This window comes from Mustela nivalis (assembly GCF_964662115.1).
Source record: "Mustela nivalis genome assembly, chromosome: 1".
Taxonomy (NCBI): Eukaryota; Metazoa; Chordata; class Mammalia; order Carnivora; family Mustelidae; genus Mustela; species Mustela nivalis.
In genome coordinates this window covers 127,483,036-127,509,224 of record NC_139020.1, presented here as the reverse complement: position 1 = coordinate 127,509,224, position 26,189 = coordinate 127,483,036, and the positions used below count along the sequence as shown (strand labels likewise).

The following is a 26,189-nucleotide window of genomic DNA, read 5'->3' as shown; positions in this document are numbered from 1 at the left end:
AAACTTTGAAAGGTATGTCGTTTTTGAAACAAGATAGAATTCTTTCAAACTTGTATGCTAAGACACTTTAGAACTTGAATTTGACTTCACAGTATGGTTATACAAAAAATAAAAGATCAAGTGCTCACAAGGTTAAATTTCAGGAAAGCTCTCTCGGATGCAAGACAAAGGCGGGGTATAAAACGAAAACAAAAGTAGCCTGAGTTAAAGAGGTCATTTGAATTTACTCTCCACTCAAGACTGCTCCTCTCTGCACGCTGAAACAGGTTGGTTTTTTCATTTTCTCATTCTAATTGGGATAAGATTGTTTTTTAAAGCCCAAAGACTTTATATACTTACCTATATAAAGGGAGTGTTGATGCACAAAAGTTTAAATGTTAACATATGCAAAAAGAGCTATTTGAAAATAGCTATACACTTTAAACTTAAAACAAAAATATGAATATAGCAAGAAGAAAACATATTATTTCTGGCATTATGTTAATACCATTACTTGCCTATAAAACTTTGTTATTGAGAAAATAGGTTGTGTTATACTATTTCTTCTGTTTTATTTTACAAATGCTATTTTTGTTCTTGTAATAATTATAAGGACATCTAAACTGTGTTCCTGTATGTCTGACAGAAGGATCAATTCCTGCAAATAATTTCCATTCCTGTCCTATTTACTCACATTTTTTAGTAAGATTCTTATTTAAAAATATACTTCCTTAATGTCTTATATTATTTGTGCATATTATTTCTTATCATCAGATTCAAGATTTGTGATGAATGAGAAAGAAAGAACAAAGTTCATACTGTGTTAATAATTAACACATTAAAAAAATGATGACCAGAATGGTCTTCCAGATTGGAGCTTTTCAAATTAACTTAAGGGTAAAAATAGTCATTTTAAATTGTTGGCACCTGGTTTTTACATAATGAAAGCAGTTCTTCTATGTGGTATATTTCCTTGAGGGCCTTCTCTGCTTTACTCATCCAAACAAGGTTAGTAAGAATAAGAATATTCTTTTGGAAATGTACCATAAGTTGGCACACTGTTTTAAAAATACTATTTTCATTAATGATTCTATAAGAATATTAGAGCTTTTCCCAAGGACAAAAATAACCAAAGGAAGACAGAAAGGCTAAGGAAAAGGCAAAATAAAACTCAGCAGTAAAACAAAAACATCGAACGTCATTTTTTTTTTTTTTTTTTTTAGATTTTATTTATTTATTTGACAGAAATCACAAGTAGACAGAGAGGCAGGCAGAGAGAGAGAGGGAAGCAGGTTCCCCGCTGAGCAGAGAGCCCGATGCGGGACTCGATCCCAGGACCCTGAGATCATGACCTGAGCCGAAGGCAGCGGCTTAACCCACTGAGCCACCCAGGCGCCCCTCGAACGTCATTTTTATATACATTTTAAAACTTGTGAATTCTGGGGACACCTGGGTGGCTCGGACAGTTAAGCATCTGCCTTCAGCTCAGGTCATGATACCAGGGTCCTGGGATCCAGCCCCACATTGGGCTCCTTGTTCATCTGGGAGCCTGCCTCTCCCTCTCCCTCTGCCTGCTGCTACCCCTGCCTATGCGCTCTCTCTGTCAAATAAATAAATAAAATCTTAAAAACAAAAAACAAAGAGCAACAACAACAACAAAAAAACAACGTGAACTTTCTGTGAGCTTATTTTACTCCTATAATAAAATAAGCTCACAGAAAGTTCACGTTGTTTTTACTATATTGGTGTTAATAACCAATATAGTAAAATAACTAATGATGAGGCAAGATGATTCCTGCCATACCATCTATATATTCTAGACTAATAACTTTATATCTGCTTGTAAGTCCTTTAGTTTGACAAATATTTACTGAGCACCTATTGTATACCAGCCACTCTCCATGTAGTCATTATAAACATAAATCCAACAGGTCATACTCTTAGGGAACTAAGAAACACATTTTTTCACATCATGGGGTCAGTTCTCTGAGAATGAACGTAGGTATGCATATAGATATAGGTATTGGATCAGGAAAATCTTCGGGGGAGGTGACATCCAAGTTAACTGGGAAGGAATTGGCTCTTTAAGGGAAGGGCAGGAAATAGTCTATCAGACGAGGAACAGAATGAGTAATGGTGCAGACATGTGCTGCAGCATGGTGTGTCCCAGCAAACTACTTGCAGATGAGTACTATGACTATCTGGGGTGTAGAGAGATATGGCACAGCATGGGGCGCATTATGGAGAGATGTAGCAGGAACCATGGGTCATTTTTATATACATTTAAAAACTTGTGAATTCTGGGACAAGTTAAGCATCTGCTTAACATTATGCAGGGAGCGGTAGGCATCATGCTAAGTATGTATCGTTAGCTTGGATTGTACCTTTCAGGTGGAGAAATGTATCTTTCAGGTGAGGAGCTTAGCAGAAGAGTGACAGATTGACATTGCAGAGATAGAAACTCTGGTGGCAGTAAGAAAAATGATTTTGACAAAGAGGTCATAAGAAGGAAAAAGAATAGGAGATAGCAGTTGGGAAGATACTGTAATAGGCCAGGTAAGAAACAACAGTGGTCAAATGGTGCAGATATGTCAAAGAGGGCAAATTAAAAGAGATCGATTCACAATCTATTTGTAAGGTAAAATCAGAAACTAGGGGCTGACTGAAAATTAGGGATGAATGTGACAGAAGTCAAGGACAGACTCGGGTAACTGGTGGAATAATGCTACTGAATGGTAGCGTACTTTCAGCATGTGTGACAGCTTTTCAAGGGAAGCTAACTAGAGAAAACTTTGTTTTTTAAAGGCAAGGCAGTGAAATTAAGTATAAACACTGAGTTAATTTATTTAACTTATTTTAAAATAAATTCATTTTTTAAAATAAAATTCATATTTTAAAATAAATTCATTTTAAAATATGTTTATAAATAAAAATATACTTATTTTAGCTAAATAAAGTATGTGCTTATTTAATTCACTGCCAATATCCTACATAAGAATCACAAAGTTGTGTTTGTAAAAAATATAACGTTTCCTTTTCTTTTGTTGAAATCTGACTAAATTTTCATATTTTAAAAGCTATATAAAAGTCATTATTTTGATTTAGGGTTTAATGATTAATAAAATTCCACAGCGTGTTATTTTTATCTTTCTTGTGTAAAATCCAGCTCCTGCACACAGACTGGTAAAAACAAAAATGCAGAACTAATCTTGGGGATGTCTGGGTGGCTCAGTTGTCAACCATCTGCCTTTGGCTCAGGTCACGACCCCAGGGTCCTGGGATCAAGCCCCATATCGGGCTCCTGCTCAGTGGGAAGCTTATTTCTCCCTCTCCCACTCCCCCTGCTTGTGCTCTCTCTCTCACGTGACTGTCTCTGTCAAATATATTAAATAAAATCTTTAAGAAAAAAAAAAAAGAACTAATCAACTAATCTTGGGGCTATACTCCAATGTGGCTTCCACTGAAGAATTTCAAATTTCAAAAAGCGACAGATTCAGCCTCACCTATGTTATAGCAAAAATCTACTCTCTAGTAAAAGAACAAAACTTACACTACTTTAAAAAGTGCTTCCTTTTAAACAATATTAAAATGAATATTTTGTATTCTTTTTGACATTTAGATTGGAGCCATGACTTTGGAACACAACCAGTCAACAGATTACTACTATGAGGAAAATGAAATGAATGGCACTCATGACTACAGTCAGTATGAAGTGATTTGTATAAAAGAAGAAGTCAGAAAATTTGCAAAAGTTTTCTTGCCCGCCTTCTTCACAATAGCTTTCATCATTGGAATTGCAGGCAATTCCATAGTGGTGGCAATTTATGCCTATTACAAGAAGCAGAGAACCAAAACAGATGTGTACATCCTGAACTTGGCAGTGGCAGATTTGCTCCTTCTATTTACTCTGCCTTTTTGGGCAGTTAATGCAGTTCATGGATGGGTTTTAGGGAGAATCATGTGCAAAGTCACTTCAGCCTTGTATACAGTCAACTTTGTCTCTGGAATGCAGTTTCTGGCTTGTATCAGCATAGACAGATACTGGGCTGTAACTAAAGCCCCACGTCAATCAGGAGTGGGGAAACCATGCTGGCTTATCTGTTTCTGTGTCTGGATGGCTGCCATCTTGCTGAGTATACCTCAGCTGGTTTTTTATACAGTCAATCACAAGGCTAGGTGCATTCCCATCTTTCCGTATCACCTAGGAACATCAGTGAAAGCATCAATTCAAATGCTGGAAATCTGCATTGGATTTGTAATACCCTTTCTTATTATGGGAGTGTGCTACTTTGTCACAGCAAGGACACTTATCAGGATGCCCAACATTAAAAAATCTCGTCCCCTCAAAGTTCTGCTCACAGTGGTTATAGTTTTTATTGTCACTCAGCTGCCTTATAACATTGTCCGGTTCTGCCAAGTCATAGACATCATCTACTCTCTGATCACCGACTGCGACATGAGCAAACGCATGGATGTTGCCATCCAAATCACAGAAAGCATTGCACTCTTTCACAGCTGCCTCAACCCAATCCTGTATGTTTTCATGGGAGCCTCTTTCAAAAACTACATTATGAAAGTTGCTAAGAAATACGGGTCCTGGAGAAGACAAAGACAAAACGCGGAGGAGATTCCTTTTGATTCAGAAGATCTTACAGAGCCAACCAGTACTTTCAGCATTTAAATGTAAGACTGCTGCCTCTTGCTTCGATACACATGAATGATACTTCTCCCTCAGATAAAACATCTGCTTTATTCTGAAACTTAAATCTCAAACACCGTGGTGCCAACTTATAGCAATCAAGAGGTGGGGGGAAGATGGGGAGAATATAGCAACCAGGAAGAGGAGGAAATGACATAATAAATGCAGAAAAACATGAACTTAAAGTTAACAATATAGGAAAATAGTATTAATAGGCATAAATAATAAAAATACTATGCTATGAATTAGGCCATCTGAAACAGATTAATAAAAAGGCTTACTTATATTAAGGGGCATTTCTAATTATTTTAAAAGATCTAAATTTTAATGTAAGAATGATTTCACTGCATAATTTCAGTATTTGAATAACTATACAACAAAATTTAATCCTTTTTTTCCTGTTTCTTAGTTTGTAAGAGATTTCTTAAGACCCCAGAAATAACAATGTAACAATAAAAATATTACATAAAAAGCTTTACTGGTCCTTTTAATACATCCCTGGTAAACTTTTTTTTTTTCTTTTTATCCCTGGTAAATTTCTAAACATGTGCTTCCATGATGTTAATTTTCTTTAGTAATAAACTGGTTATCCGATTAGATTTACCTGTATGCTCTAGAAGCAATCTTTAGATAATCATATTTACCTAGATTCCAATTTTGTGAGTTCCTAAAGGGCTTATCCATTTATGTGAGTCTATTACTGAGGGTTGACTAAACAATACATTTTCTTACATATGGATTCTTATTTTTTTGCTTAAGCACCTACATCTTTAAGCAATAAAAGTATGTGACACAATAGATGATTTTTAATAACATGTATGTCTTATCTCTTTAAATATAATTATTTATAAATTATAGTTCATTTAATATGGCCCTACTGAGGGGTGCCTGGGTGGGTCAGTGGGTTAAGCCTCTGCCTTTGGCTCAAGTCATGATCTCAGGGTTCTGGGATCAAGCCCCGCATTGGGCTCTCTGCTTAGCAGGGAGCCTGCTTCCTCCTCCCCCTCTGTCTGCCTCTCTGCCTACTTGAGATCTCTCTGTCAAATAAATAAATAAAATCTTTTAGGGACGCCTGGGTGGCTCAGTGGGTTAAAGCCTCTGCCTTCAGCTCAGGTCATGATCTCAGGTCCTGGGATTGAGCCCCGCATCGGGCTCTCTGCTCAGCAGGGAGCCTGCTTCCTCCTCTCTCTCTGCCTACTTGTGATCTCTCTCTGTGTCAAATAAATAAATAAAATCTTTAAAAAAAAAATCTTTTAAAAAAATATGTCCCTACTGAAATTTAATTTTGAAAGAAATTACAGTGATCAATAGTGTACACTAATACGAATTTTCTCTCTCACAAACTATAAAAAAACTGTGAACTGTAAAACTGTAGGAAAAAAAAAAAGACATGTTTTCTGCTCTTAAAATAAATTCTCACCTAGTCAAGATATGTTATCTTAAAATTACTTTTTGGGGGGCACCCGTGTGGCACTGTTGGTTGAACCTCTGGCTCTTGGTTTTGGCTCAGGTAGTGATCTTGGGGTTATTAAGATCAATCCCTACGTTGGGCTCTGCACTCAGCTTGAAGTCTGCTTAGAGTTTCTCTCCCCCTCTCCCTGTGCCTCTGTCCCACCCTCCACCCCTGCACTCCCTCCCTCTTGCCAAAATAAGTATTTTTAAGAAATTACTTTTTTTAAATCAAGTATTTCTAAATTTGAATATGCCTTCAAAGCCAGAATTTAAAGAATGGGGTGATCATGAAACTAATAATTATGTATCATATTATTCTAGCACAGCACCTGGGACAAAGGATGGATCCGAATACTCACCACTGCTCCACCATTTCTTGCCATTAATTACATAGCTATCTCCATCTCGTTGGATGCTACATTGAATATTTGTGGCATCACTCGAAGCTACACTGGGCTCTATAAATAAGCAAAGATTGAATTTACAGGCATCAGACATCATCAGTTTACAAAAGAGATTTTAGATAAGGAAATGTTAACTCTTTGAGGATAGAGGCATGTTCTATCCTTATCCCTTCCACCCTAGTTCTCCTAAAACCTACATAAGTAGGTACTCAGTAAATGTGCACTGGAAGAATGAATGAATGAATTGTGAACACTGGCGATCAGCAATCTGAATTGTGTTCTTGGCTTCCTCACTGATGCATGATTCAAGATAACTCACTCAATTATCAAAACTTTCTCCAATTATCAAAAGTAGATTAAATATTCTGTTGTTTATTGTCCACAATAGAAATCTACTAAATACTAAATATTTGCAAGCCAGATTTCCCCACCATGTAGTTTACTATCTTAGACAATTTCCAACCCTGCCTTGCAAATCCCATCAGGAATGCTTTCACTGACTTATTCTGCGTTCTGTAAAGACTGATCAACACAATTTCTTCAGAAAGTTTTTCGTGGGACACCCTTACTGTATGGCATTTCCAAATGTGCAGGCTAGTCATCTGTCGTCATCATTTGTAGTCATCTGCACTTGCTAATATGCTGCTCTTTTAAATGGGTCCTTCAGATATTTTGTGCACTCTATTTCTAAAACTAGAGACCCACGGGGTTCCTTTAGAAAGGGTGCTGTGTACTTATTTTGTAACCTCCAATTAGTGGTTTGAAGATAACATGTCACTGCAGATGTTCAATAAATTCCTCTCACCGATTTTAAATGGAGATCAGTTTTCCTATTACAAATACATACAATGTTATAGAAGACTTTTAAGTATGGCTAAAATTATGGCCAGATGACATTTAGTTTAATTCTAAGCTCAACTATATAATAATGACTTTTTCCTTTGAAAAATTCTTACCTGCTGTTTCCTATGCTGTTTCCTATGTTCCATTTTTAACATGCTCCTAATTTTACTTCCCTACATGATCATAATTTTAACTATGTGATCAGCCCTGGTGAATGGTCTATTTTTCTATCAATTTTATTTTGTAACTATCAGTTGTATTTTGTAACTATCAGTAAAAATTATTACAAAGACAAATATTTCATACATAAGGGCAAAAAAGATATTAAATATACATACATGGCAATTTTAGAAATGCAAGTCAAAAGATTATGAAGTTAGGTTTACTCTGCTGCTAAATGCTTAAAGTAGACTATCAGAAAACATCACTGGGTATCCTCTCAAAGGGGAGGACAGTTTGATTCTGCACATTTAAAAATGCCAAAATTTGAAATAGGGCTCAAAACAAGCACATGCTCATCTCTGTCCATGGGCAAATTTGCCTGAAACACAGAGCCACTCTTTCATTTTAGCTTATCCTTAATAACTCCAGGATGACTGACTGCACAAGGGGAGAACCATGATTTGCTTTTACCTGTCATACAGAAGCAAGAGGCAATGTTCCCTTGAAGAAGAGGCTCAAGCCACTGCTGCTTCTGCTCTTTACTTCCATATAGGTGGAGGACCTCCATGTTCCCTGTGTCTGTATGTAATAAAAACAAAACAAAACAAAACATTTCTTTGGTGTTTAAAAATTTACCAATATGGGGCGCCTGGGTGGCTCAGTGGGTTAAGCCGCTGCCTTCGGCTCAGGTCACGATCTCGGGGTCCTGGGATCGAGTCCCGCATCGGGCTCTCTGCTCAGCAGGGAGCCTGCTTCCCTCTCTCTCTCTCTCTCTGCCTGCCTCTCCATCTACTTGTGATTTCTCTCTGTCAAATAAAATAAATTAAAAAAAAATCTAAAAAAAAAAAAATAGTTTAAAAATTTACCAATATGAAATCCAAACTTTATGTTGGAATTATATACATGTATCTTTTTTTAAATAATGTTTTTGGCTTTAAAAAAATAATAATTTTTTTGGCTTTAATTGCATTGTTATGTTTTCCCAAGTTGTTTTCTTTCTTTCTTTTTTTTTTTTTTTTTTTTTAAGATTTTACTTATTCATTTGACAGAGATCACGAGTAGGCAGAGAGGCAGGCAGAGAGAGGGGGAAGCAGGCTCCCTGCTGCGCAGAGAGCCTGATGCCAGGGCTTGATCCCAGGACCCTGAGATCATGACCTGGGCCAAAGGCAGAGGCTTTAACCCACTGAGCCACCCAGGCGTCCCTACATGTATCTTTTTAAAGTAAACACTTGCTTACAAAAATATTTTGAAACATAATAGTGAATATAACTTATAATGAAGTATGCCATAAATAATTATTATAAATATATGGCATTTGGTGCATATTTATTCAATTTGTGTTGAATTACGACACTTGTCCACTTCATTCCAATAAAACATGGCTTTAATGAGGTCTGACTCATTTAGGACGAAGGAAAACAATTCACTGTCTTTTTTTTTAAGATTATTTATTTATTTGACAGAGAAAGATCACAAGTAGGCAGAGAGGCAGGCAGAGAGAGAGAGAGAGGGATGCAGGCTCCCCGCTGAGCAGGACCCTGAGATCATTACCTGAGCCAAAGGCAGCGGCTTAACCCACTGAGCCACCCAGGTGCCCCACAATTCACTGTCTTAATCTTTCCCTGCTTTCTTGCAAATATGCTTTGCTAGGAGTGACTGCAATGCTCCTGGAGAACAATTATCATTCCATGCTCTACTGAGACTCCATTGCTGAGACTCCTGTTCCTCGAACATACACTGTGCTCTCTACCTTTCGCCTGTTTGCCTGTGCCAAACCTTCTCTCAACTCCAATTCTACCCATCATTCCTAAGTAAATTTCTGTTTCTGAGCCACTTCCACCGTGAAGAATCTCTGACTACACAGTCAGAAATACCTCCTTCCTCTGAACTCACAGAGTAATTATTGTCTCCTTACCTCTACCATTGTTCTTACTATTGTGCACCCCCTCCCATAGGAAAGCACTAGGTGGTATCTCAAGAATGATAAACACAGAATCCCTGATAGAAAATGACAGCAGATAACTTCAAAGACCCTTTCCAACCCTCCGAGGGCATTGTTCGGTAACTGATACACTACTATCACTCTCATATAAAAAAGAATGCTTTATACCTGCCATGGAGCAAAACACTCTAGGGGCTTTTCTCCGATATTTGTTCCTATCAAACTTCTAAAAAAAATACTATTTAAAACCTTTCCCTTGAAAACTGATTACTCGCAAGATTTATTTATTTTTATTTTTTAAAGAACTTATTTATTATGTATTTATCAGAGCGAGAGAAAGCAAGTGCACAAGCAGGGTGAGCAGCAGGCAGAGGGAGAAGCAGGCTCCTCGCTGAGCTAGGAGTCCAATGCAGGATTCGATCCCAGGCCTCTGGGATCATGACCTGAGCTGAAGGCAGATGCTCAACCAACTGAGCCACCCAGGCATCCCACTCATCATAAGATTTTTCGAAAATGATTTATTTATTTTATTTTATTTTTTCTAAAGATTTATTTATTTATTTATTTGACAGAGAGAGAGATCACAAGTAGGCAGAGAGGCAGGCAGAGACAGAGAGAGGAGGAAGCAGGCTCCCTGCTGAGCAGAGAGCCCGATATGGGACTGGATCCCAGGACCCTGGGATCATGACCTGAGCTGAAGGCAGTGGCTTAACCCACTGAGCCACCCAGGTGCCCCTATTTATTTTATTTTAGAGAGAGGGTGAGGGACTGTGTGGTGGGGGGACAGAAGGAAAGGGAGAGAGAGAATCTCAATCAGACTCCTCGCTGAGCAGGGAACCTAACACAGGGCTTGATCCCACAACCCTGAGTTCATGACCTCAGCTGGAATCAAGACTCAGACACTTAACAGAATGAACCACCTAGGTGCCCCAATTATTTACAAGATTTTCAAGAATCAATATCAGCTTTAAACATGATTTAAAGGACAGTCACTGATATGCCTATGAAAATGGAGTTAAATCCAAGTTAAGTCTCTCAAAATGTTTGCAGTCTGTCCAGACACTACCAACAGAGCCAAAGTTAAATTAAATTGCACAAAATTCCTAATAGATTAACATTAGTTTAAAATTCTTTTTGGCTGAGAGAAAAAATGAGTCTTGAGTTATAATTAATGAAGCTCACTATTTTCTTCGCTTATTTTAAATTCACTGTTTCTTGTCATAGTTCAAATGAGGTAAATATTGACTAAGATCTTTCAAAATTTGTCAGTTTGTTCTGAGAAGCTGGCAAAACGAAGCTATCATTTATGGGTTGGGAAAAAGCCTGGATAAAGCCTGGATAAATTAGTTCTACAAAAAATTACCCTCCCCCAAATCAGCCCATAGGCCCTCCAAATTTTCTAGTATAGCTATAAAAATAAAATTGCTATTTTCAACATTCTAATATACAATATTGTATACTTTGTGAAGGGGGGAAAAAAAAAAAGACAAATTGGAAGACTACATATGTTTTCCCTAAGCTTTTAGAACTATTTGGAAAGCTTGAATAGAAATTCATCTTTTATACTTAAGAAACCTCCCAAAGTATTTAATTAGCATCTGTTATATTCCCTTCTTTTTCTGTTTCAGAAATACTCCGATACACAATGTCCTAAGGCCTTCATGAAGATATCTCCACTACAAAGAAAAAATGCCTAGTTTTCTACTTATGGTTTTATACATCCTTGTTTGTTAATCATACTCTGGCCAAAGAAAATGTATTTTCCTGGCCACTTTTTTTTTTTTTTTTAAGATTTTATTCATTTATTTGGCAGAGAGAGATCACAAGTAGGCAGAGAGACAGGCAGAGAGAGAGGAGGAAGCAGGCTCCCTGCTGAGCAGAGAGCCCATGTGGGACTCGATCCCAGGACCCTGAGATCATGACCCAAGCCGAATACAGCGGCTTAACCCACTGAGCCACCCAGGCGCCCTCCTGGCCACTTTTTAAATTTCAGCAGTTTGGTGATATCATTTAGAGAGTACAGCTGATAGACTCATGAAATTTTAATACTAGAATTTTTAATGCTAGGCAAATGATCTTCTAGTGAAAAGGGAGTTCATGGATCAAATGGAGAAAATAGTGGCAGAGCTGTGTATGCAAAGGAAGTCTTCTATAGCATTATTTTTTATATTATGAAAATATGGTAAACTATTAGTTATATTTTATAACCATATTATGACCTGTTAGTATGTCATGAAATCAATTTAATGGAATATGGCTACCATTCTCTAAAAAATAGATCAAAATAGAACATATTAGATTTGACTAGACTCACTGGAAAATATCTGAATATACTGTATGTAATAAAGGAAATTATTATTTCATGAAACCCTTTTTCAGTAATATATAAGCCTCTCATTTCTTATTCCCCAAGTCCCTTGGTCAATCCATCCATCCATCCATGAACATACATGTACAACTACATATGCTACATATTGGGTCACAGTATAAATTGTATTTCTTAGTATAAATAGCAATAAAAAAAAATTTAAGCAAAAGACTACCAGTTCTCCTTCCACAAAATTATGCCACCTATACAGTAATAGCTTCACATAAATGAGACGAAATCTTTAGAAGTTCTTTGATAGATTTCTATCAGTAGCCTCATTACTGGATGAAAATGTAGTAGAGCAGTAATTTGATAAACTGGTGATTTGAAGAAGGAAAACCACCAGGGATAAATTCAACCAACATCAGAAGTTTATAGCTACCTTAATGGTTTCAAATAAATGAGAGTCAAAGTCCACTGTCCAAACACTTTACTATGCAACCAGAGTGTGTCTTCTCTCAGATATCCAAATACTTATTTTTGGTAGTTCCATCCTTCATTAACTCTTTTTGGGAGAGCTTTAGCAGCAGGGCCATACAATGAGCACAAAAGGCAATACTGAGGTTCAACTTGTTCAGTGACAATATAGGATATCATACCATCATCCTTCTATAACAAATTAAATGTTGGTCCTTGAGTGGGAGCACAGAGTAACTAGAGAAACTAGGAGGAAAAAAGACAAGATATTCCCTGGGTCTAACCTAGACCTACTGAACCAAATCTACAGGGATGGAGTCTATGAATCTGTTTTTGTTTTTAAAGTTCTTTAGTGAGTTCTTTGACAAATCCATGTTCGAAAACATCTTCTACAGACACGGTATAGTTTATCTGTTCCATATGACCTTTTAAACAAAAAATTTTTTAGACTTTATTTATTTGAGAGAGAGAGAACACAAAGAGAGAGGGAGAAGCAGACTTCCTGCTGAGTAGACAGCCCTACAGGCCTTCATCCCAGGACCCTGAGATTATGACCTGAGCCGACAGCAGACATGTAACTGACTGAGCCACCTGGGCACCCCCTTCTCTATTATGTTTTTAAAGAAAAGTTGGCCTCCTTCCTTTACCCTTCCAATTTTTCATGCCAGAATCTTTGCAGGCATCCTTGGGTTCCTCTTTCCTTTTCCTTCAAAATATATTTAGAATCTTTCTACTTCTCACCTACTGCTACTACCCTAGAACAAATCCCCATCATTTCTAACGAGGATTATTACAACAGACTCCCTGCTTCCTTCCTTCCCTCCTTTTGTTAATTCCTAATACAGTCATCAAAGCGATTCTTTTAAAACTGATATAACATCTTGTCACTGCTCTGGTCAAATCTCCCATGGCTCCCCTGTTCATAGGAGGTATAAGCCCTTACCTGCCCCATAAGGCCCTTTACTCTCTGATATCTTCTATTACTATTCTCCCAACTATGCAGAGTTCCTTGACTCTTCTTGGAATACACCAATCATACTCTTGCCTTAGGGTCTATGCAATTTGTTTCCTCTGCTATGGAAATTCCTTCCCCAGATAACAACACAGCTAACTCTCATGCTTTTTTTAAGTCTTTATCGAATATCATTTTCTCAGTAAGGCCTAACCTCATCATTCCATGTTAAATTGTAATTTGCATTTCTTGTTCCTCAGCATTCCAACGTTGCCCTACCCTGCTGGGTTTTTTTCCCCCCAAAGCACTTTTCATCTTCAAACTGACTACATAATTTACTTACTTATAATATTTATTATTTATTTCTGTCTCCCTCCATTAGAACATCAGCTCCATGAGGGCAAAAATCTTTGTGTATTTTATTCTTTGATACATCCCAAGGATCTAGAATACTGCTTGGCACATAGTAAGTAATCAATAAATAACTGGTGAATAGGAGCACCTGGATGGCTCACTTATAAGAGTGTGTGACTTTTGATCTCAGGGTTATGAGTTAGAGCCCCATGTTGAGTGTAGAGTTTACCTAAATAAATTTTTAAAAACTTAAAAAGAAAAACAAACTGGTGAAGAAATGGAGAGACAGTGAGGCTAACCAAGATCTGGAACTCTCGATCCATTCCAATTAGCCATATAAATATCGAAGATCCAATCATGAAGTTGTAATCTTTATATTGCCAGTACCTCTGGAGGTGGCTTCTATTCACTAATAGAATGCAACGATGCAATGATGTTTAACAAAAGGATAATCCAGTGAGAATATCAGATCCATTTTTAAAAATATTTAAATCAAAGTAACTGAGAAATAAAATTGTAGACAAGTTTATAAACCAATGACTTTGTGTAGAAAAACTTCTTATCTTAAAATAGAGGAATTTCAAACACTGCTCAGAATATCTGAGAAAGTTCTGGGGTTTTTTTGTTTTGCATTTTTTTTTTAAAGATTTTATTTATTTATTTGACAGAGAGAGTAGGCAGAGAGGCAGGCAGAAAGAGAAGGGGAAGCAGGGTCCCCGCTGAGCAGAGAGCCCAATGTGCGGCTTGATCCCAGGACCCTGGGATCACGACCTGAGCTGAAAGCAGAGACCTTAACCCACTGAGCCACCCAGGCACCCCGAGAAAGTTCTGTTTTTAAATAATATAGTAACCTGGTGCTTGGCAGTTAAAGACCTCTGGAGCAAAAAAGCATTTTCCTGTTTCTTCAGCAATCAAGGCATAGTCCACCTGGCTGAGACCGCTCACAGCTGGCAAAAACAAGTTCCAGAGGCCTTCTGCTTTGGCCATTTCCTGTCAAGGTGATGAATACGCCAGAGTGATCATAATTTACCATGCACTAAAATAGTTTATTTTTAAAAGATATTGCTATTTATGCTTTTTGCAACTTAAAAACACTTACGAAGTTACTTGTTTTATTTACCTTACCTAAAACCAGTTACTATCTCATTAGAAATCAACAATTTCCTGTTAAAGAAATGCCCTTTTCTCCATGTTTCCTTAGATTTGGCTGAAAAACTAAATTTGCTTTCCTGAGTACCTCTTACTGAATTATAGTTATTACAGAATCTCCCACATTTGAATCTAAGTATGCCAAACATACTGTTGTGTATATTTTAATTTCTTATGTGTGTTGTGGTTAGGATTTAAAAGCATGGAATTTAGACCAAGCGGATGTGGAACAAATGTTCCGCTTGACTTCTATTGTAATTTTGCAACAGATGGTAGTGAGTGCTGTTGATCATATTTTTTCTTTCAATAGCTGTAAGAAGTTATCGTCATCACATACCACATACAAAATGCTATGTAACCTACTTTGTATACTATAGGTTCTGCTCTTAACTTTCTTTTTAAAAAGTTATTACTGATATATTTATTCTCTCTATATATAACAACAACAGCAATGACAAACTAAGGTTTCAAAAAACATCTGCATATTCATTTTCCAACATTAAATGCTTTCTTGTTTTTCTTACCTTAAGTTTATCAATCACTAAAGGTTTTTTCCATCTGTCCACTGAATTTTCATTTTGAATGTAGAACTCAATTACCTCCTTAAAGTAATAATAAGAAAAAAAGTTCATTAGCTAAAGTTAATACAAAGTAAATAATGCCACAAACTGCAAATATCCAAAGTAAACCTATTTAGATGAAGAAGCTTTTCAAACTGCTATTAAATCAGTAATATTTCTTTCCAAAACCATATATACGAGTATAAACAAATTTAGAGGTTTGTTGCTCACAAAATTATGCTGCCTCGATATTAGATAACAGACTTCCAAAATCTTGTACCAAGATTTAGTGTTCCCTTTTTAGCAATATAGCTCACTGGGTAGTCATAGGAACCCCTCTCAAAGTAGCACAACTAAGAATGCCAGAGAAAATATTTAAAATAATGAAAAAAAAAAATACATGTAATGAATAGCTGTGCTGGAAGAACAATAAGGAAATTCCTCAGTGGTCAGAAATAAAAAAGCTTGACTCTTCAGGTGTTACTAAAGTACTTGTTTCAAGCCACCATTAGCAAAAATTAGCAAAACTAACAGTGTAACAAAACTGAATCACACTCCCCAAAGACTACAGACAAAAAAAAAAAAAAAAAAAAAAGTCATATGTAGAATAAAGTATTTGTGTCCAATAGATTTAAAGAATAAAGGAAGGAATTAAAAGTATGACAAAGGTTTTCAAAATTGGCCAAATTTGAAAAAGAACAACAAAAAAAGTAAAAGAATCAAAAGCAACTTGAGGAAAAGAAAAAACACATTAATTAAATTTAAAAATTCAAGCAGTGGTTCTTATAAACAATTGAGAACTGAATTCCCAGTACAACAAATGAAGGCAGAAATCAGTGTTTTAATGTCTTCAGTTGCTAAGAGAAAATAACTGTCAACCTAGAATTCTATGTCTAATAAGACAATCTTTCAAGAATTAGGGCAAAATAAAGGCATTAGAGATAAAGAAACAAAGAGAATCAGAATCAGAATCATTACTTCCCTCTCTTGAGCAAAAAAGGAAAATAAGAAAAAAAAAATCAAAGGAAAGGTTACTAGCAGATTCTCATTAAGGGAACTTGATCCTAAAAGAAATATCTGAGTTGCAAGAAGAAACAGTAAATAAAGTGGTAAATACATGGGTAAATATAAATTAAAAACTAGCCACACCAAACAGTAATAATAATCACTAATTTGTGCAACTAAAATAATCAAGATGAACTAAAATATGGATTGGGAAGGCATTTTCCAATATTTTGCTGTTACAGAATATCTATACCTAATTTTTTTTGCTTATGCTAGAATTATAAATTAAAATCTGTGACTACAGTCACAAGGCCACATTACAAAATTATTTTCTAAAATTGTTCCACTCCTTTATAATCATATAATACACAAAACTGTTCTTTTTATTAAGCATGGCTAGTCTAGGGAAATGATGTATTTAGTGAAAACTACAAGAAGACAAAGGACAGCTCTTTTTCACCAGGATGAAGAGCATTCATCATTTCTGTCAGGAAGTCAGTTGAATTGGAGATTTCCTGTTTAGGGTTGTTTATTATGTCCAACCCTTGTGCTGCAGTAGAAATAGTCAATGCTACAATATATTATGCAATACATTTACAAATTCCTCATCTTTGACTACCTCTTTATGATACTACAGTTCTGAGAAATTAAAGCACCCAATGTTTACATAATTATTTAAAAAATTTGTGTGATTTAATACTTCCTATTCTAAAGTCTATCCATTTAGAGATCTGCAAAATCTGTTTGTATTGTGGTAGAAGTCAGAATTAATGTAAAATCTCATTATAAAGAAGGTTTCTTTAGTTCTTAGAGTATGAAAAACAGTATATTGGTGAAAGGAGAAAGCAGAAAATACACTTGATGCCTAATCGATTCCCCCCAAATAGCACCTTTAACATCTAACTTCCTCATAACTTACTGAGATACTGCTTTGCAGTATGTTAGTTCAAAATCTTAAATCTGAGCCTACAAATAATTTTGTTATATAATATGCTTTTCACCTTAAAGTCGTTGATTAGAAAAAAGCAATAGCTCTTTAATAGTACATTACACTTAAGAGGAAAATATGACTAATGTTATCTTTATATTGTAAGTGTATTCTCAAGACTATGTTGCTAGTTCTTGTATTAAATTCTATTTTTTAAAACTTCTTATCCATTCTATTTATTTATTATTTTTTTCTTTTTCGCAACGGGTTTGCCGCCAGAACACAGGTGTCGTGAAAACCACCGCTCATCCTAAACCAGAACGGGAAGGAAAAGACTCATATCAACATTGTTGTCATCGGACACGTAGATTCGGGCAAGTCTACCACTACTGGTCATCTGATCTATTTATTTTTTTATAGACAGAGTATGCACATGTGGTGGTTGGGGGACAGAGAGGGAGAGAGAGAATCTTAAGCAGGCTCCACACCCAGTGTGAGCCCAATGCGGGGTTTGATCTTATGACCCTAAGATCATGATCTGAGATAAAGTCAAGAGCTGGGTGCTTAATTGACTGAGCCACCCAGGCCCCCTCCTTACCCATTTTAAATAGGAAAAACGGCCTTTTAACACTTTCATAGATATTGGGTTCTTAATGTTCTTACTTTATGAAATCCAAGGAATATCAAAGGTCATTAGAGTAGTTTAAATAAAGCTACTTTTTCCCCATTATAAAAATTAGAAAAATTGTAAAAGTATTGAGAAAAAGTCATCAATGGTCTTACTAAAGATGTATACTGTTAAAATACTGGTGTATTATATGACATTATTTTGTTTTCTAGATCCGACTTTTAATTTTTATAAACTTAGTTATAATACTGGATAGGATTTTATAGGTTTTCCCCCTCCTATTTTGAAAAAGTTAATCACTTTTCTCCAGATATCATTTCAAATGTATATGTTCACAGACAAGGATTAGTATTGCTCAAAATCATTCTACATGATAAAACATTTTTACAGATGTTGGCTTAAGATTTTTGTGTTTAATATTTTATTTTATTTTATTTTTTAAGATTTTATTTTTAAGTAGTCTCTATACCCAATATGGGACTCAAACCCACAACCCCAAGATCAAGACTTGCATGCCCCGATGACTCTGCCAGCCGGGTATCCTGGTTTATGATTTTTAATGAAAGAAAAAGCCCATGTTATTAGGCATGGATATATTCTAGATTTGAACTATCTGCAAAGACAAAATTACTGTGGTTTTCCTTGCCACAGAAATATTGACAATCTTCTGTTAAAGCTATAGATTGTTTTTTTTTAAACTTATAATAAAGCATTTTCTTTTACATTGAAAAACTTTTTAAATTTATTCATTTGAGGCAGAGAAATACAGGGAGAGAGCATGATCAGGGGAAGAGGCAGAAGTAGACTCCGGCTGAGCCAGGAGCCCTACTCAGGGCTTGATCCCAGGATCTGGAGACCATAACCTGAACCAAGGCAGATGCTCAATCATCTGAGCAACTGAGGCATCCCTAGATTGATAATTCTTTGTAAATATTTTAATAGCTGCATAATATTAAGTTTAGCAGATATCACAACCCAACTTGTGATACTTCTTTTCTCTGCTTCATGTATCCCTTGATTTCCCATTCACATTTATAAATGAAAGACCAAGACCACATGGTTTCTTCTGCTAATTCTGCCCTCTCCTTTGAATAGTTGGCTGGTTCCAGGCACAAGCATGTCAACAAATATGTTTCATTTTAGGGTGAGCAGGCAGAAATCAGGCAGGTTGATAGGCAAGCTGGGGTTTACACCAAACCCCTATTTTTTTTTTAAAGCCCCCAAAATAGAGGACTCTAGAGCACTAACCCTCTTGTGAAATCCTGGCTTCTTGGAATAGGCAATTTTTTTTTTTTAGAGTTCTAAGTTTATTACTCATAGCTTAAATATTCTCTGACTCATTTTCAAGACAGAGTAGTAATTGTACCCCTGCTACAAGGATTACATAAGTTACTACACTTCAAGCTCTTGGCATAGTATCTGGCAGAGGAGTAAATTCTTAATATAATAACTAGTGTTGATTCACTGTCTCTCTCCCATTTGACTGTGAAGAGAGTAACTTGTCTTCCTGGCATAATATCATCATGCTTACTAAGACTTAATATCATCATGTCCCCACCATCAAGTACACTGACCAGCACAGAGAGGTGCTCAACGTTTGCTGAATGTCTGAAGGAAGTATTTTGCTGAGGGTAGAATTTACGCAAAGTCTGAATCTAGAACACATGCTCTAAGTTCAGGTTTTCCACAGTGTTCCACACTGGCTTCCTTCTCTTTGATTTAGGCAAACTGCTTAATGTCTCTGGGCCTCAATTTCCTCACTTTGTTTTTCATTTTATCTTTTTTCAAACTGGAGTGGTTAGCATGCAATATTCTATTTGTTTCTAGTGTACAACATAGTCATACGATCACCAAGATAAGTCTAATCATTTGCTTTTTTAGAGGATTCTTGAATCCTTCTGTCTGAAGCAAATGCTACAGCTAGGCATGGGGTGTTACCGACCTACCCCTGCAGCCCATCTACAGGTTAATTCTTCAGTCAAACATCTTAATTTTGTTTTCCCTTCTCACTCTTGCTCTCCATACCAGCCCATGACAGGGGACTCCATTGTAAAACAAAAGAAAACAAAACAAAATGGTTACCACCTGTGCTATAGCCTTCTCTTATTTCAAAATGATTTTGAGCCTCACACCAGTCAGAATGGCTAAAATTTACAAGTCAGGAAATGAGAGATGCTGGTGAGGATGCGGAGAAAGGGGAACCCTCCTACACTATTGGTGGGAATGCAAGCTGGTGCAACCACTCTGGAAAACAGCATGGAGGTTCCTCAAAAAGTTAAAAATAGAGCTACTCTATGACCCAGCAATTGCACTACTGGGTATTTACCCTAAAGATAAAAACGTAGTGATCTGAAGGGGCACGTGCACCCAAATGTTTATAGCATCAATGTCTATAATAGCCAAACTATGGAAAGAACCTAGATGACCATCAACAGATGAATGGATAAAGAAGACGTGGTGTATATACACAATGGAATACTATGCAGCCATCAAAAGAAATGAAATCTTGCCATTTGTGATGACATGGATGGAATTAGAAGGTGTTATGCTTAGTGAAATAAGTCAATCAGAGAAAGGCAACTCACTATCATATGATCTCCCTGATATGAGGAAGTGGAGATGCAATGTGGGGGGATTGGGGGGGTAGGAAAAGAATAAATGAGACAAGATGGGATTAGGAGGGAGACAAACTATAAGAGACTCTTAATCTCACAAAACAAACCGAGGGTTGCCAGGGTGAGGGGGTAGGGAGAGGGTGGAGGGTTTATGGACATTGGGGAGGGTATGTGCTATGGTGAGTGCTGTGAAGTACGTAAGCCTGGTGATTCACAGACCTGTACCCCTGAGGATAAAAATACATTATATGTTTATAAAATAAATAAATTTTTAAAAAGATTTTATTTTTTTATTTTTCAGAAAAGGGAGGGCAGGGAGAGGGAGAGGCAGGTCCCCCACTGAGCAAGGAGTCCAATGCAGCATTCGATACCAGGACCTGAGCTGAAGGTGGACATTTAACTGACTTAGCCACTCAGGCATCCCCCATTCTCTTCTCAAAACCTTAGTCTTCTGATGTGTTCACTCCTTTTTTTGTGCTTTTAGCAACTTAATTCATTTTTCAAAAGTTTTTTCTTAATTGTTAATAGGATTTTATTTGAGGGAAAGCAGGTAAATGCCGAATTCGGTCTGCCATCTGAACCAAGTGTTGCATTTTCTTTTTAATACCCAAAAGTTCAGAATTTTAAAACTCAACATTCTATATGTACTATATGTATATATAGATCAAAAGTCTCCATGGGGACCTGGGTGGCTCAGTGGATTAAAGCCTCTCTACCTTTGACTCAGGTCATGATCCTGGAGTCCTGGGATTGAGCCACACGTTGGGCTCTCTGCTCAGTGGGGAACCTGCTTCCCTTCCTCTCTCCTCTGCCTGCCTCTCTGCCTACTTGTGATCTCGGTCTAACAAATAAATAAATAAAATATTTAAAAAAAGAGTCTCCAAAGTGATACCTTAAATACTAAATACATGTAAGAGGAGACTATTTTTATGCTATTTTATAAATTTAAATTTAATTAATTAACATACAGGGTGTTATTAGTTTCAGAGGCAGAGTTCAGTGATTCATCAGTCTTACACAGTCAGTGCTAATTACATCCTGGCCCTCCATAATGTCCATTACCCAGTTACCACATCTCCCAACACCCCTCACTCCAGCACCCCTGAGTTTGTTTCCTCTGATTGAGAGTATCATGGTTTGTCTCCCTCTCTGATTTTGGCTTATTTTATTTTTCTCTCCCTTCCCTATGAGCCTCTTTTTTTTTTTTTTTTCTGTTTTGTTTCTTAAATTCCACATACATGTGAGATCATATGATAATTGTCTTTCTCTGACTTATTTCACTCCCTCCAGTTCTGACCATGAGTTGAAAATGGCAAGATTTCAGTTTTTTGATGGTTAAGTAATATTGCATTGCATATATATACATGTCTTACATATAGAAGACATCTTTTGTAACATCTTCTTTATCCATTCATCTATTGATGGACATCTTGGCTCTTCCACAGTTTGGCTATTGTGGACATTACTACTATAAACATTGGGGTGCATGTGCCCTTTCAGATCACTACATTTGTATCTTTGGGGTAAATACCTAGTAGTGCAATTGCTGGCTCACACAGTAGCTCTATTTTCAACTTCCTGAGGAACCTCCCCATACTGTTTTACAGAGTGGTTGCACCAGCTTGCAGTCCCACCAACAGAGTTAAGAGGGCTCCCCCTTCTCTGCATCCTTGCCAACATCTTGTTTCCTCACTTGATAATGTCACCATTCTGACAGGTGTGAAGGGGTATCTCATTGTGGTATTGATTTGTATTTCCCTGTTACCAAGGGATGTGGAGCATTTTTACATGTGCCTGTTGGTCATTTAGGTCTTCTTTGGAGAAATGTCTGTTTACCTCTTCTGCCCACTTCTTGACTGGATTATTTGTTCTTTGGTGGTTGAGTTTCTCATAGATTTTGGATACTAGCCCTTTATCTGATAAGACATTTGCAAATATCTTCTCCCATTCTGTCAGTTGTCTTGGTTTTGTCCATTATTTCCTTTGCAGTACGCAAAAGCTTTTTATCTTGATAAAGTTCCAATAATTCATTTTTGCTTTTGTTTCCCTTGCCTTAGGAGACAGGTCTAGCAAGAAATTGCTGTGGCCAAGGTCACAGAGGTTGCTGCCTGTGTTCTCCTCTAGGATTTTGATGGATTCCAGTCTCACATTGAGGTCTTTAATCAACTTTGAGTCTATTTTTGTGTATGGTGTAAGAAAATGGTCCAGTCTCATTCTTCTGCATGTGGCTGTCCAATTTTCCCAACACCATTTGTTGAAGAGACTGTCTTTTTTCCATTGGACATTATTTCCTCCTCTGTCAAAAATTAGTTGACCATAGGGTGCCTGGGTGGCTCAGTGGGTTAAGCCGCTGCCTTCGGCTCAGGTCATGATCTCAGGGTCCTGGGATCGAGTCCCGCATCGGGCTCTCTGCTCAGCAGGGAGCCCGCTTCCCTCTCTCTCTCTCTCTCTGCCTGCCTCTCCATCTACTTGTGATTTCTCTCTGTCAAATAAATAAATAAAATCTTAAAAAAAAAAATTAGTTGACCATAGAGTTGAAGATCCATTTCTGGGCCCTCTATTCTGTTCCACTGATCTATGTGTCTGTTTTTGTGCCAGTACCATATTGTCTTGATGATTACAGCTTTGTAATAGGGCTTGAAGTCTGGGATTGTGATGCCACAGCTTTGGTTTTCTTTTTCAACATTCCTCTGGCTATTCAGGGTCTTTTCTGGTTCCATACAAAATTTAAGACTATTTGTTCCAGCTCTGTGAAAAAAGTAGATGGTGTTTTGATATGGATTGCACTGAATGGGTAGACTGCTTTGGGTAGCACAGACATTTTAACAATTTTTGTTTTTCCAATCCATGAGCATGGAACATTTTTCCATTCCTTTGTGTATTTCTCAATTTCTTTCATGAATGTTCTGTGGTTTTTAGAGTACAAATGGTTAAGTTTATTTGATTAAGTCTATTCCTAGGTATCTTATGTGTTTTGGTGCAGTTTTAAGTGGGATCAATTCCTTAATTTCTCTTTCTTCTGTCTCATTGTTTGTGTACAGAAATGTAATTGATTTCTGTGTGTTGATTTTATATCCTGCCATAGTGCTGAATTGCTGTATGAACTCTAGTCACTTTGTGGTAGAGTCTTCGGTTTTCCACATAGAGTATCATGTAATCTATGAAGAGTGAGAGTCTGACTTCTTCTTTGACAATTCGGATGCCTTTTCTTTTTGTTGTCTGATTGCTGAATCTAGAACTTCTAGTAATATGTTGAACAACAGTGTTGTTCAGATGTCAGAGTGGACATCCCTGCCATGTTCCTAACCTTAGGGGAAATGCTCTCAGTTTCTCCCCATTAAGAATGATATTCACTGTGGGCTTTTCATTGATGGCTTTTATGATCTTGATGTATACTCCTTCAATCTCTACACTGTGGAGAGTTTTAATCATGAAAGGATGCTGTACTTTGTCAAAATTGCTTTTTCTGCATTTACTGAGAGGATCATATGGTTCTTGTCCTTTCTCTTAGTAACACTGCATATCATGTTGATTGATTTGCAGATGTTGAACCACCCTTGCAGCCCAGGACTAAATCCCTCTTGGTTGTGGTGAATACTCCTTTTAATGTACTATTGGATTCCATTGGCTAGTATCTTGGTAAGAATTTTGGCATCTATGTTCATTAGGGATAGTGTTCTGCAATTCTCTTTTTTGGTGGGGTCTTTGTCTGGTTTGGGGATCAAGGTAATCCTGGCCTCATAGAGAGAGTTTTCCTTCCATTTCGATTTTGTGAAATAGCTTCAGAAGAATGGTGGTTTTTTTTTTTTTTTAAAGATTTTGTTTATTTATTTGACAGACAGAGATCACAAGTAGGCAGAGAGGCAGGCAGAGGGGGAGGGTGAAGCAGACCCCCCTCTGAGCAGAAAGCCCAATGCAGGGCTCGATCCCAGGACCCTGAGATGATGACCTGAGCCGAAGGCAGAGGCTTAATCCACTGAGCCACCCAGGCACCCCAGAAGAATAGGTTTTAGTACTTCTTTAAATGTTTGGTAGAATTCTCCTGGGAAGCCATCTGGCTTTTTTGCTGGGAGATTTTTGATTACTGCTTCAATTTCTTTGCTGGTTATGGGTCTGTTCAGGTTTTCCATTTCTTCCTGTTTCACTTTTGGTAGTATATAAGTTTCCAGGAATGCATACATTTCTTCCAGATTGCCTAATTTGTCGGCATATAGTTGCTCATAACATGTCCTTAAAATTGTTTGTATTTCCTTGGTATTGACTGTGATCTCTCCTCTTTCATCCATGATTTTGTTTGAATCCTTTCTCTTTTCTTTTTGATAAGTCTGGCCAGGAATTTATTGATCTTATTAACTCTTTTGAAGAACCAGCTTCCAGTTTCATTGATCTGTTTTACTGTTCTTTTAGTTTCTACTTCATTGATTTCTGCTCTAATCTTTATTAATTCTCTTCTCCTACTTCGTTTCACAGGGGAAGAGCTCTTATTCTTTCTCCAGCTCCTTACAGTGTAACTTTAGCTTGTGTATTTGAGACTTTTCTAAGTTTTTGAGAAAGGCTTGTATTGCTATGTAATTCCCTCTTAGGACTGCCTTTGCTGTATCACAAAGGTTTTGAACAGTTGTGTTTTCATTTTCATTTGTTTCCATAATTTTTAAAAATTCTTCTATAACTTCCTGGCTGACCCTTTCATTCCTCAGTAGGATGCTCTTCAACCTCCAAGTGTTTGAGTTCCTTCCCGATTTCCTTTTGTGATTGAGGTCAAGTCTCAAAGCATTGCGGTCTGAAAATATGCAGGGGATGATCCCAATCTTTTGGTATCAGTTGAGACCTGATTTGTGACCAAGTATGTGATCCACTCTGGAGAATGTTCCATGTGCACTTGAGAAGAATATGTAATCTGTTGCTTTAGGATGGAATGCTCTGTATGTATCTGTGAAGTCCATCTGGTCCAGCGTGTCATTCGGAGTCCTTGTTTCCTTGTTCATCTTCTGCTTAGATGATCTGTCCATTGTTGTGAGTGGAGTATTGAAGTCCCCCCACTATAAAGTATTATTATCCATGTGTTTCTTTAATTTTGCTATTAATTGGCTTATCTAATTGGCTGCTTCCACTTTAGGGGCAAAAGTGTTTGCAATTATTAGATCTTCTTGTTGGATAGGCCCTTTAAGTATGACATAGTATCCTTCCTCATCTCTTATTACATTCTTTGTTTGTTTTTTTTTATTAAGATTTTATTTATTTATCTGACAGATAGAGATCACAAGTAGGCAGAGAGGCAGGCAGAGAGAGAGAAGAGAAAGCAGGCTCCCTGTTGAGCAGAGAGCCTGATGCGGGGCTCCATCCCAGGATGCTGGGATCATGACCTGAGCTGAAGGCAGAGGCTTTAACCCACTGAGCCACCAGGTGCCCCTACATTCTTTGGTTTAAATCTAATTTTTCTGATATGATAATTGTTACCCCAGCTTTCTTTTGATGTCCATTACCAAGATACATGGTTTTCCATGCCCTCCCTTTTAATCTGAGGTGTCTTTGGGTCTAAGAAGAATTTGCTGCAGACAGCACATGGATGCATTTTGCTTTTTAATCCAATATGATACCTTGTGTCTTTTGACATTTAGATTCAGAGCAACTATTGAGTTACAATGAATTTAGTGCCACTCTATTACTTAAAAAAGTCATGTCCCTGTTAAAAGGAGGCTATTTTAGAATGAATTTCCCAATATTTTAGTAGT

General features: G+C 37.0%; 2 protein-coding genes and 1 long non-coding RNA gene across 4 annotated transcripts in view; 2 read left to right on the top strand and 1 right to left on the bottom strand.

Annotated features, from left to right (window-relative positions):
- The window catches only part of ACAD11 (acyl-CoA dehydrogenase family member 11), a 93,164-nt gene that overhangs the window by 36,752 nt on the left and 30,223 nt on the right, over positions 1–26,189 (bottom strand). For both annotated transcript variants that reach the window (XM_082719133.1, XM_082719134.1), the window contains 4 exons: positions 15,246–15,323; positions 14,424–14,562; positions 8,011–8,118; positions 6,490–6,588 (listed from right to left, as the gene is read on the bottom strand). In XM_082719133.1, the coding sequence (XP_082575259.1) occupies positions 6,490–6,588; positions 8,011–8,118; positions 14,424–14,562; positions 15,246–15,323 (424 nt within the window). The remainder of the gene's footprint in view (positions 1–6,489; positions 6,589–8,010; positions 8,119–14,423; positions 14,563–15,245; positions 15,324–26,189) is intronic.
- On the top strand, positions 171–5,476 carry ACKR4 (atypical chemokine receptor 4). Its single transcript, XM_082719207.1, has 2 exons — positions 171–266; positions 3,599–5,476. Exon 2 carries the CDS (start codon positions 3,608–3,610, stop codon positions 4,658–4,660), a length of 1,053 nt encoding a protein of 350 aa, XP_082575333.1. The 5' UTR covers positions 171–266; positions 3,599–3,607; the 3' UTR covers positions 4,661–5,476.
- On the top strand, positions 10,286–11,849 carry LOC309858919. The gene is made up of 2 exons (XR_014308438.1): positions 10,286–11,237; positions 11,445–11,849. It is a non-coding gene; the product is annotated as an uncharacterized lncRNA (long non-coding RNA).

What these genes read in the sequence shown, in the direction of transcription:
- ACKR4 (XM_082719207.1), top strand. Translation starts at nt 3,608, where the DNA reads ATGACTTTGGAACACAACCAGTCAACAGATTACTACTATGAGGAAAAT.